The sequence below is a fragment of the Salmo trutta genome, chromosome 40, assembly GCF_901001165.1.
Source record: "Salmo trutta chromosome 40, fSalTru1.1, whole genome shotgun sequence".
NCBI lineage: Eukaryota > Metazoa > Chordata > Actinopteri > Salmoniformes > Salmonidae > Salmo > Salmo trutta.
The window spans coordinates 11,171,531-11,184,000 of record NC_042996.1 but is presented as its reverse complement, the minus strand read 5'-3'; the positions used below and the strand labels follow the sequence as shown (position 1 = coordinate 11,184,000).

Genomic DNA, 12,470 nt, shown 5'->3' with positions numbered 1-12,470 from the left:
TAAATATGGCTGCTAGAATCCTGACTAGAACCCAAAAATGTGAGCATATTATTCCAGTGCTAGTCTCTGGCTTCCTGTTAAGGCAAGGTCTGATTTCAAGGTTTTACTGCAAACCTACAAAGCATTACACGGGCTTGCTCCTACCTATCTTTCCAATTTGGTCCTGCCGTACATACCTACACGTACGCTACGGTCACAAGACGCAGGCCTCCTAATTGTCCCTAGAATTTCTAAGCAAACAGCTGGAGGCAGGGCTTTCCCCTATCGAGCACCATTTTTATGGAATGGTCTACCTACCCATGTGAGATACGCAGACTCGGTCTCAACCTTTAAGTCTTTATTGAAGACTTATCTCTTCAGTAGGTCCTATGATTGAGTGTAGTCTGGCCCAGGAGTGTGAAGGTGAACGGAAAGGCACTGAATTAACGAATCGCTCGTGCTGTCTCTGCCTAGCCGGTTCCCCTCTCTCCACTGGGATTCTCTGCCTCTAACCCTATTACAGGGGCCGAGTCACTGGCTTATTGGTGCTCTTCCATGCCGTCCCTAGGAGGGGTGCGTCACTTGAGTGGGTTGAGTCAGTGACGTGGTCTTCCTGTCTGGGTTTGCGCCCCCCCCTTGGGTTGTGCCGTGGCGGAGGTCTTTGTGGGCTATACTCGGCCTTGTCTCAGGATGGTAAGTTGGTGGTTGAAGGTATCCCTCTAGTGGTGTGGGGGCTGTGCTTTGGCAAAGTGGGTGGGGTTATATCCTGGGCACCCTCATAGGGGCAAAACAATAAATAACAATATGGGGATGAGGTAATTGGGTGGGCTATTTAAAAAATGGGCTGTGTACAGGTGCAGTGATTGGTAAGCTGCTCTGACAGCTGATGTTTAAAGTTAGTGAGGGAGATATAAGTCTCCAGCTTCAGTGATTTTTGCAATTCGTCCCAGTCATTGGCAGCAGAGACCTGGAAGGAGAGGCGGCCAAAGAGGTGTTGGCTTTGGGGATGACCAGTGGAATATACCTGCTGGAGGGTGTGCTATGGGTGGGTGTTGCTATGGTGACCAGTGAGCTGAGATATGGCGGGCTTTACCTAGCAAAGACTTATAGACGACCTGTTCTTAGTTCTACATTTGTTGAATGTGGCATGCTTATTTAAGATGGTGAGAAAAGTACTTTTAAAGAACAACCAGGCATCCTCTACTGACAGGATGAGGTCAATATCCTCCCAGGATACCCGGGCCAGGTCGATTAGAAAGGCCTGCTCGCTGAAGTGTTTTAGGGAGCGTTTGACAGTGATGAGGGGTGGTTGTTTGACCGCGGACCCACAACGGATGCAGGCAATGAGGCAGTGATCGCTGAGATGCTGGTTGAAGATAGCAGAGGTGTATTTAGAGGGCAAGTTGGTCAGGATGATATCTATGAGGGTGCCCATGTTTAAGGATTTAGGGATGTACCTGGTAGGTTCCTTGATAATTTGTCTGAGATTGAGGGCATCTAGCTTAGATTGTAGGACGGCTGGGTTGTTAAACATATCCCAGTTGAGGTCACCTAACAGTACAAACTCTGAAGATGGGAGGAAATCAATTCACATATGGTGCCCAGGGCACAGCTGGGGGCTGAGGGTGGTTTATAACAAGTGGCAACGGTGAGAGACTTATTTCTGGAAAGCTGGATTTTTAAAAGTAGAAGATTGAATTGTTTGGGCACAGACCTGGATAGTATGACAGAACTCTGCAGGCTATCTCTGCAGTAGATTGCAACTCCGCCCTTTTTGGCAGTTCTATCTTGACGGAAAATGTTGTAGTTGGGGATGGAAATATCAGAATTTTTGGTGGCATTCCTAATCCAGGATTCAGACACGGCTAGGACATCAAGGATGGCGGATTGTGCTAAAGCAGTGAATAAAACAAACTTAGGGAGGAGGTTTCTGATGTTAACATGCATGAATCCAAGGCTTTTACTGTTAGAGAAGTCAACAAATGAGAGCGCCTGGGGAATAGGTGTAGTCCTGGACACTACAGGACCTGGGTTAACCTCTACATCACCAGAGGAACAGAGGAGGAGTCAGTTAAGGGTATGGCTATAGGCTATAAGAACTGGTCGTCTAGTGCGTTGGGAATCGAGAATAAAAGGAGCAGATTTCTGGGCGTGGTAGAATAGATTCAGGGCATAATGTACAGATAAGGGTATGGTAGGATGGAGGTAAACCGTGTACAGTGGAGGTAAACCTAGACATTGAGTGACGATGAGAGAGATTGCATCTCTGGAGGCACCAGTTAAGCCAGAATCGGTCTCTGCATGTGTGGGGGGTGGGTCAAAAGAGATATCGAAGGCATGTTGAGCGGGACTGGGGGCTCTACAGTGAAATAAAACAATAAGACCTAACCGATACAGCAGTAGGCAAGGCATATTGACATTAGAGAGTGGCATAAAACAATCATAGGTGTTGATCAGGTAAGACAACAACGGGTAATTTGTGATGAATGGGCAGAGAGGTTCAGTTAGGTACACCTGAGTTCGAGGCAGGGGCCGACAGATTAATAAAATATGGTACCGTGTTAGTAAACAGTCCAGCAGGCATCAGCTGTGTAGTTGGGTGATCATAGGGTCCAATGAGCAGCAATAGGTGAGTCAGGGAGCCATTCGGTAGTCGCTACTACGCTAGGCGAGCGGGAGACACGGCGTTCAGAAAGCTAGCAGACCGGGGCTAGCAGATGGGTCTTCGGCGACATCGCAACGGAAAAGCCTGTTGAAGCCACATCGGACGATTACGTCGGCAGACCAGTTTTGATGGATCGACGAGGCTCAGTGACGACAATAAAGGGTCTAGGCCAAATGGCAAAAGAGGTATTGTAGCCCAAGAGTTAGCTGGTATACCTTGTCGGCTAGCCGGGAGACGGGTCTAGGTTGAGGCTAGCTCAAGGCTAACTGGTGCTTGCTCCGGGACAGAGGCGTTAGCCAACAATTAGCTGTGGTAGAGAAAAGCAGTCCGATATGCTCTGGGTTTATATTGCGCTGTGTAGACTGGCAGGTATTGTCCGAGCTAAGGCTGGCTGGTGTCCGAGCTAAAGGTGAAGACCGCTAGCAGTGGCTAACAATGACTACTAGCTAGTAGCTAGTTAGCTGGCTGGCTTCTAATGGAGGTTCCAGTTATAAAGTATAAAAATAGCAGATCCGTACCACATTGGCTGAGGCTGGTAGCAGGACAGTATATTTAGATCGTAGATGGAAAGCGAGATTAAAATATTTACGAAAAAAACCCCAAAGAAACAGACTATTTACATGGGAAAAGATAAACACACGTCCGACTGCTTCGCCATCTTAAGTGCATGAGGTGATAGTTTGTAGTGTGATTTCCTTCACGGTCCATAGAGGTATTTGAAACCGCATTATATTCTCCCACCATAATAATAGAGTCTTGTATTGGTTGTAGGGTTTATAAATTATTCTATACATTTTTAAAGAAGCGTGGATCATCATTATTTGGACCGTATAGGTTAATGTGCCATATCTGTTTATGGTCCAATAAAATATTTAAATTCATCCATCTACCTTGAGGATCTGTTTGGACAATTTGTACATTCGAATCAAAATTACTGTTAATTAATATCATCACGCCTATCATCACTCCGGGTTGGTGCCATCCCCCCCCCCCCCCCCCCCCCCCCCCCCCCCCCGGGTTCGTGCCGTGGGGGAGATCTTCGTCGGCTGTCTCAGGATAGTAAGTTGGCGGTTGAAGTTACCCCTCCAGTGGTGTGGGGGCTGTGCTTTGGCAAAGTGGGTTGGGTTATATCTTCCATGTTTGGCCCTGTCCGGGGGTATCGTCAGACGGGGCCACAGTGTCTCCCGACCCCTCATGTCTCAGCCTCCAGTATTTATGCTGCAAAAGTTTGTGTCGGGGGGCTAGGGTCAGTCTGTTATATCTGGACTATTTATCCTGTCTTATCCGGTGTCCTGTGTGAATTTAAGTATGCTCTCTCTAATTCTCTCTCTCTCTCTCTCTTTCTTTCCCTCACTTTCTCTCGAAGGACCTAAGCTTTAAGACCATGCCTCAGGACTACCTTCCTTACTGTCCCAAGTCCACCTGGTCGTGCTGCTGCTCCAGGTTCAACTGTTCTGCCTGCGGCTACGGAACCCTGACCTGCTCACCGGACATGCTACCCTGTCCCAGACCTGCTGATTCAACTCTCTAGAGACAGCATGTGCGGTAGAGATACTCTGAATGATTGGCCATGAAAAGCCACCTGACATTTATTCCTGAGGTGCTGACCTGTGATTATTATCTGACCATGCTGGTCATCTATGATCTTGGCCATGTTCTGTTATAATCTCTACCCGGCACAGCCAGAAGAGGACTGGCCACCCCTCATAGCCTGGTTCCTCTCTAGGTTTCTTCCTAGGTTTCGGCCTTTCTAGGGAATTTTTCCTAGCCATCGTGCTTCTACATCTGCATTGCTTGCTGTTTAGGGTTTCAGGCTGGGTTTCTGTACAGCACTTTGCCCCTGTGACAACAATTCCTAAATGTAGAGTATGAAATAATTTTTACATAACACATTTTTGCTATCGTTCTTTTTTAACATCCGTTATCAGACAGTGGCAACGTGGAACATGGTCTGTTGCCTGCTAAAGCCTGCAATGCAGTGAAGAAAACGATATGACAACAATAACGTCTAATGTAACAGGCCCCTCTAACAGTACACCTGGCCCCAGGTTGGCCCCCCCAGTTGAAATGGTCTAGAACCGCCACTGGCGACCGGGACCCATCCTTTGAAAAGAGCACACAGTGCCACCCACAGAACAGAAGCAGATCAACCGCCAAAAGCATTTCCATCGCCCTCACATCGATTTGATTTTATATTAATATTAATATTAAAAATCCTGCTTATCTTAATTTCCATAATTAACAAATCATTTTTGTAATAATGTAGGCAGTTCATGCTAAGAATTGTTACCTGTAACCAGGATTGTCATTACAAAAATTACATTTTCGTCAATAAATTATTATTTTAGCAAACAATTATTGTGATTCATCCTATATTGTCCCTAACATCTTTACTCCCTAGCAACAGTTGTGGGATACATACACACACACAAACACTCATACACACTCAACCCCTTTCCCCCAAAAACAACCATAAACTCAGATGCTCAATAGTTGTTCCATCCCAGAGCCCAACTCAAGAAAGGACTTGATTTACGAATGCATATACAGTTGCAGATGTTTGAGAAGGCATGCAAAATTGAGCAAAACTGGCAAAAATTGGGAGATTTGGTTAACCGCTGTCAAATCCTAGGTGACTGAGATCAGATACACACCCTTCCCCTGAAACACACACGCAAGGGTCCCCCGTTGTGACCATTTTCCCAAGCATCTCTGTGCAGTCAGACCTTTGATTATTTTGTTCCACCAAGGCCACAATAATATGCCCCCTCTCTGAATGTCTCAGTGTGACCCCCTCCCCATGGGTTACTGCAGATAGTGTTGCCTGCACTGCCACTACCTGGGTGGGGGCACCCCACCGGCTAGGTACAAGGTCGTAAAGGTTCTCATTATCAGCTTTGAGAATTTCCTTGTATATTATGCTCTCCCATCAAGCGGCTTTGGCTTTGTAGGACCAACGCTACCAGGCAGCCTTTAGTAGGTCTCTGACCACATTCATCTTTCTGATTTGGCTGCGAACAGGGTACTTACAGCAGGCCCGTAAAACAGATAAGGACTTCTCCTTAGTGTATGGGTTTCTCAGGTGGGTGTCCAGGGTATAGGGCTGGGGACCATTCCATCAGGACAGAACAATAAATAAATAAATATTATTAATTTTAAAATGTATATCTCATATCTGCACAAAATGGAAAGCTCTCTGGCACAAATGTAACGTGTGTCGTATAGAGGGGACCAAGGCGTGGCGTGTGGAGTGCTCATGATTATTCTTTAATGAAAACTAAACACTTTTACAAAGAAACAAAACGACAGCCAACAGTTCTGTCAGGTTACATACACTAAACAGAAAACAACTACCCACAAAACACAATAGGAAAACCCCAACTTAAATATGATCTCCAATCAGAGGCAACGAGGACCAGCTGCCTCCAATTGGAGATCAACCCAAAAACCCAACATAGAAATAGAAAATCTAGAACTAAAACATAGAAATAGAAAACATAGAAAAACACAAAACACCCCCTGTCACACCCTGACCTACTCTACCATAGAAAATAACCTCTTACTATGGTCAGGACGTGACAACAACCTCTGCTCACAAACACACATGGGCTCTGGGATTTGCAACCTTTTTCCTTCTTCACTCACTTAACACTTTTCCAAACACAAAAAAACACACCCCACCTTCCATCACAATACATCTGCACATACCCACATCCTGTGCCTTCTATGTCCTCTGTTAGCTGTGTTTTATCTCTACCATGTTGATTGAGTGCTTTTGTGTTCCAGTTCCTTATATTTAAAAATCCATTATTTCGCTAATTATCCTTTCTTCTAATGCTGTCTTATCAATTTATGAAATACTATAAACAGAAAGTCTAATACTATTTTCCAACATTCCCCCTATCTAGAATGGTATAGCGTAGTTGTAGTTTATTTCTTTAACAATTGTTGTATTTTATTGCTTTTCTATATATTTTTTTTATTAAAATCCCTAACATGGCTAGTATTCGGAGTTGCATTATTTGACTCCTCTATGGGAATTTTGTAACATTTAGAATAGCCATGGAGTAGTCTTTGTGTCTCGGAACATTTGGTTATCAATATACAGTTTATCGACTACGAGAGCTACACGTTTCCCTTTGAATCTATTCTCCTTGAAGACTGGGTACAGAACGTTGTGGCGTTCTGCAATTTCATTCATGCCTATTTTCATGCCAGCAAGTCTTTTACCCAGGCTTTTAACCGTTATTTTATCTTTAAAGAAAGCAAATTTGGCAATGACTGGGCGCTCATATCTCTGTCCTCTCTGTCTGAAACAGTGTACATTTCGAGTTGGATTTTGTCGACAGCTTCACGTGGGATCTGAAGCGCAAATGGAGGAACTCCCTCACTACACCTTCAGGAATTTCTCCTTCTTTCTCTTGGATACCAGTAAGTAACAGATTTTCTCTCATAGTTCCAGTCTGTATGTCAAGTAAGGCTTCTCTCAGAAAGATGTTCTCCTTTTTAAGTTCATTAATGTCCATTTCAATCTTATTGACTGTCCCTTTTAGCTTGTTTGTTTTTTCTCCATTGTCACAGCTTTTTCGTCACTCATCTCGAGCCTCGCCTTCAACTCATTTTTATCATTACTGGGTAGTTCAATTATGCCCAGTTTGTCATTTATCGATTTTAACAGATCAGTTTCCACCCTTACCATTCCCGGGGGTGAAAAGCTTAAATCGTCTGTGTTCATCGAGGAGTGGCGTTTATTTTTGGAGATTGGTTCTCCTTGTTTACCCTCCGTCATGTTTGGGTGTTGCTTGTTTTCCTAAAAATTTGTAGATACATTTCTCTAACCTTATGATTTGTTTTGTGTTGTTATCTAGATTGAAGGTTATTACCCACCAGTATGTGAAGTGCTAATATTGAGTCTAACTTATAGATATTGTATATTATATTAAGTTTTTATCTTGAGGTGATTTGCAGTGCTGTGTTCAGTCCGCCATCTTGCCGCCTAGCAGTCATGTCTATAGTAATATCCATCATATATGTAATCTATTACATGCTGGTTTATTCATTGTAAGAAAGTCCCCCTCCTTGAATCCACCATAGAGGTTACAGTAAAACCTGTCCACCCACTCAAATCTGGCCCAGTCCAGGCAGTGAAACTGAAACTAGACTGGGAGCTGTGGGAGTGAAACAGATTTGCATAGACTGGGCTCGGTGGTTCTGCTTGTCCCAGAATAGAGCAGCACTGTCACCAGATGTTCGCCCTGTCCCCAGGGGCTTGGAGGTAGAGAAGACTATAACTCTACTCTCTATCTTGAAGTAGTGGCACTTGTAATATTAGTCATTTTTATAATGTATTTAGCTTCTAATCACAGACTATAACACACGTCCAAGATACCGGTAGACTGTGTGATAGTTCTTATTTTATTGCTGTTAATTCTGTCAAGTTAAACAGGTCTGACACAGACTCAGTATCCTGATGAATACAGACAGTCATCAACTACTTCCATGGCAGAACCTCTTCTATTATATCATAGTATATTGTGATGGTATTAATTACTGGTCAGTGATGATGTTCAGTGAGAATGAAGTTTAGGCCTGACAGTTTTCAAAGACACCATGAATCAGGCTTACTGAATGCATTTATTTTTCCAAATATTCCAAATATATCTATGATCCAGTTAATTAATAGAAACAACACAAATATGTATTGCAAAAATACATCTTTATATTAATCCATTATTACATAGTTGAAGCATCAAAGCAAACATGATAGTGAATAAAAGCAGATCACATCAAATCTAAAATGAACAAAATCGCAGTCTACAGAATGGATTGACACATGAACTCAAGCCAAGCCCCCTGTTAGTCTATACGAGTGTGATCACTAAATCAGAGAACGAAGCAAGTCAAAGCAGAGGAAGCAGCAATCTCTCTCCACAGGGGTGTGTGACTGGTGGGTCCTACCCAGAACAGTCAGCCTTCCTCAGGGTCTTGGTGACTGGAGTCTGGGAATTCTGCTGGGCTTCACAGGTCACCTCTCCTGCCTTGGTCCACTCCTGAGCAGTGAGACTCAGGGTGCTGCTCCAGCTGTACAGACCGTCCTTCTCCAGGACCCCGGGATTGGCCTCCTCCCCCTTTCTGGTCCCATCCACTTTCCAGTTCATGGTCCAGTCTGAGGGGAAGCCCTTGTTGGCCAGACACGTCAGTGTGGCTGTTGCTGTACTGGACAGTTCCTCACTAGAGGGGGGCAGGACAGTGAGGGTGGGGGCACTGTTACCTGGAACAAACAGAACAACTCAACTTATTAACTACATCAAGTACAACTTCAGTAAAGTACACATCAAAATAAAGTGAATTGGAAATGCCCTGTAAATATGAATGTAAAAGTTAGATTGTTTAGTGAGATTGTTTAGTAATATGATAAAGCAGATTTATAAACCAAACAAGTATTAAATAAGTAGAGTTACAAGTTATACGACGTCAGTTATACATGTCATACAGATATTGTTTAGGAATGGATCTGATGAGAATGGCCTAGTCATATTCATAGTATTTGCAGAATTTGAGCCTAAATGATATTTAATCACATATCAACCATGTTAGTTCATGACGTTGGTTACAAACATAACTGAGACCTTTTGTCTTCACACTAACAGTGAAGGCTACCATGAACTCAATACAACAATAATGACTACTATATCCAATACTATTAAAAATTGTCATACCAGAACTAAGAGTTACATTCTGCAATCATACAAATCAGACATAAATAAACCTACAATTTAACATTTTGATTCAATAAAATGTTACTTGAAAGAAGGCTCAGTCAAAAGCAATTAAAATATTTAGAAAATCTAAAATCGCAATATTTTCATAGAGACAGAGTGTAAGAATAATATACTTAAGTGTAATCAGAAAGAAATATCAAGAGAGCTTGTTACTTACTTCCAACATCTAGTCTGGTGCCGCTACCAAAAGTGTACCACAGTGATACAATCCCTACTACTGCTGGTACAAAAACCTCCTGACCATTGGGCAAGCTGAATGTCCTTAGATTGTGGTTCAAATCATTGACTCTAATATGGTATGAATACTTGCCAAAGATGATTTTATCTTGTTCTTTTCAAATACAGTGTTTTTTGTTTTGTTTTCCTAAAGAATTTGCTGAAACTACTCTTTATTGAACATTTCCTACAAGGTGCAGTATGTTTATTCATACAACTAATCTAAAATGTAGGCTAATCACTTTCATAGTTTAAAGACAGGTCAAATTTAATTAGATGTGATAACATTCATATTCTAACTGGCCATATTATGTGTAGGCCTTGAATATTGTTTCCCAAAATCATGTAAAAAAAAAAGTAAGTAAAAAATCCTCAATATTGAGGCTAAAATTATTGAAATATTGAAACACAACATCAAAAGGTGAATAAAACAGTTAATTTAATTGTTTACTTACTTCCAACATCTAGTCTGGTGCCGCTACCAAAAGTCCACCACAGTGATACAATCCCTATTACTGCTGGTACAAAAACCTCTATGTTGTGATGCTGCAGCTGTTACAGTGAAGATCAGTCATACAGAATCATAATCAAAACTAATACACTTGACCATCTTCCAGGTAGAACAAACACTTCATATAAGCTGTTCTAGATAATACCGATGAATTGAATCTTAAATCCAGATATGAGTATTTTGTCCTTCCTCTGTGTATCAGGTTCTCCTAGTTTGTCGTTATAGTCCTGCATTAGATCAGTGTTGCTAGTATTCCTCCATATTGTCCATATGAAAGACAACAGCAGCAGCAGTAGTGATAGTGATCCATGTTGTATAATCCTTTATTAAACATGTTGATCTCAGATTTAACAGTGGTGGTAAAGTCACAGAGGACAGACAACACTACCAGAGGAATCCTACCAGCTTTAGTTTAGAGAAGTGTTCACTAACTGATTTTAGGAACTTACATCAGAGACCAAGCATGAGTGAACAGACAGTTCATTATATCTGATCATCATCAGAATAAAAATATAATGGTGATGTGACATAAAAGTGGCCATACATCAGTTACCTGAGTAAACAGTTACTGTTTGATGTTCTTAAAGGACAGCAGGTAGCTAGCGCATAGAGTGTTGGCCTAGTAACCAAAAGGTTGCTGTCACGTCCTGACCAGCAGAGGGCGTAATTGTATTCGTTTTGGTCAGGACGTGGCAGAGTTTTGTTTTTCTATGTTTAGTTGATTGAGGTTGGACTCCCAATTGAAGGCAGGTGTGTTGAGTTGCCTTTGATTGGGAGTCCTATATAGTAGTGTGTGTTTTTCTTTGGGGTTGTGGGTAATTGTTTCTTGTTTAGTGTGTTTGCACCTGACAGGACTGTTGGCTGTCAGTTTCCTTGTTTTGTTTGTTATAGTGTTCTTTCTAATTAAATTGAAAGATGAATACTAACTCCGCTGCATTTTGGTCCATTCCTGAAGACAGCCCTTACAGTCGCTAGTTCAAATCCCCAGGCTGTGTAATGGTTGTCATCGGGAATAGAGGACCAAAACGCAGCAGGAATGTGGATGCTCATCTTGTATTTATTTTAAAATAAAGAGAACACCAAAATAACAAAATGAAGAACGCATGAACAACAAAACAGTCTTGTCAGGCTCACACAGGCAAAACAAGAAACAATCTCCCACAAACACTTAACCAAACACATACCCATATATAGGACTCTCAATCAGAGGCAACTAGAAAACAACTGCCTCCAATTGAGAGTCCAACCCCAATAAACTAGACAAAGAAATACAAAAGACTAGAGACCACATAGAAATACAAACCTAGAACATAACCCCAAAAACCCGGAAATAATAAATCAAACACCCTACTACATAAAACACCACCCCGAACCACATAAACAAAATACCCTCTGCCACATCCTGACAAAACTACAATAACAAATAACCCTTATACTGGTCAGGACGTGACAGGCTGACACAGTGAAACATCTGTCGATGTGCCCTTTAGCTAGGCACTTAACCCTAATTTCTCCAGGGTCGTCATTAATAATGGCAGATGCTGGCCGTGACCACAGTAGTGGAGTGTATAATATACATGTGTGAAATAGGACAAATATAAGCACCCACCTAATTACTATTATTATAAAAGCAAGCTCATGCAGGACAAAACATATTGTAATGATGGGAGCCTTCTTGGAAACTGAAATAGATTTGAAACAATAATTTGCATAATGCATCTGCCCCGCTGCTCTAAGAGTGTTTATAGCCCTGTCGATTTAGCACTTCATGACTGAGAGCTGTCATTTATGACAACAGAATCCACAACAATCATGACTTTTATCACCCTCTTCATCTGGACACTGGCCGTCTGCTTTCAAGGTTACACATTTCCAAATTTACTGTTGAAAATTAATGAAATCTACACAATTGAAATGTATATCTATGTTAATATTTCTATTCAGAACTATATGTAATATTTTTTTAATGTAATTTTTAAATTATATTTTTCAGAATCCAGAGGACAGATTACTGTGACTCAGACTCCTGTTGTGAAAGCTGTTCTCCCAGGACAGACAGTCATTATTGACTGTAAAACCAGCATTGATGTGCTTGGTACTAACTACCTAGCCTGGTATCAACAGAAACCTGGAGGAGCTCCTAAACTCCTTATTTACTATGCTACAACACTTCAGTCTGGGACTCCATCTAGATTCAGTGGTAGTGGAACTCATAGTGACTTCACTCTGACCATCAGTGGAGTCCAGGCTGAAGATGCAGGAGATTACTACTGTCAGAGTTTACACTACCCCAACAGTGGCTGGGTGTTCACACAGT

General features: G+C 42.1%; 1 gene segment (V, D, J or C); it reads right to left on the bottom strand.

Moving 5' to 3' along the window:
- LOC115180153 (Ig kappa-b4 chain C region-like) overlaps positions 1-10,637 on the bottom strand; it is a 31,876-nt gene extending 21,239 nt beyond the window's left edge. The window contains 2 exon segments of the C gene segment in view: positions 9,584-9,687; positions 10,603-10,637. Of these exon segments, the coding sequence occupies positions 9,584-9,687; positions 10,603-10,637 (139 nt within the window).
- Positions 10,638-12,470: the final 1,833 nt, after the last annotated feature.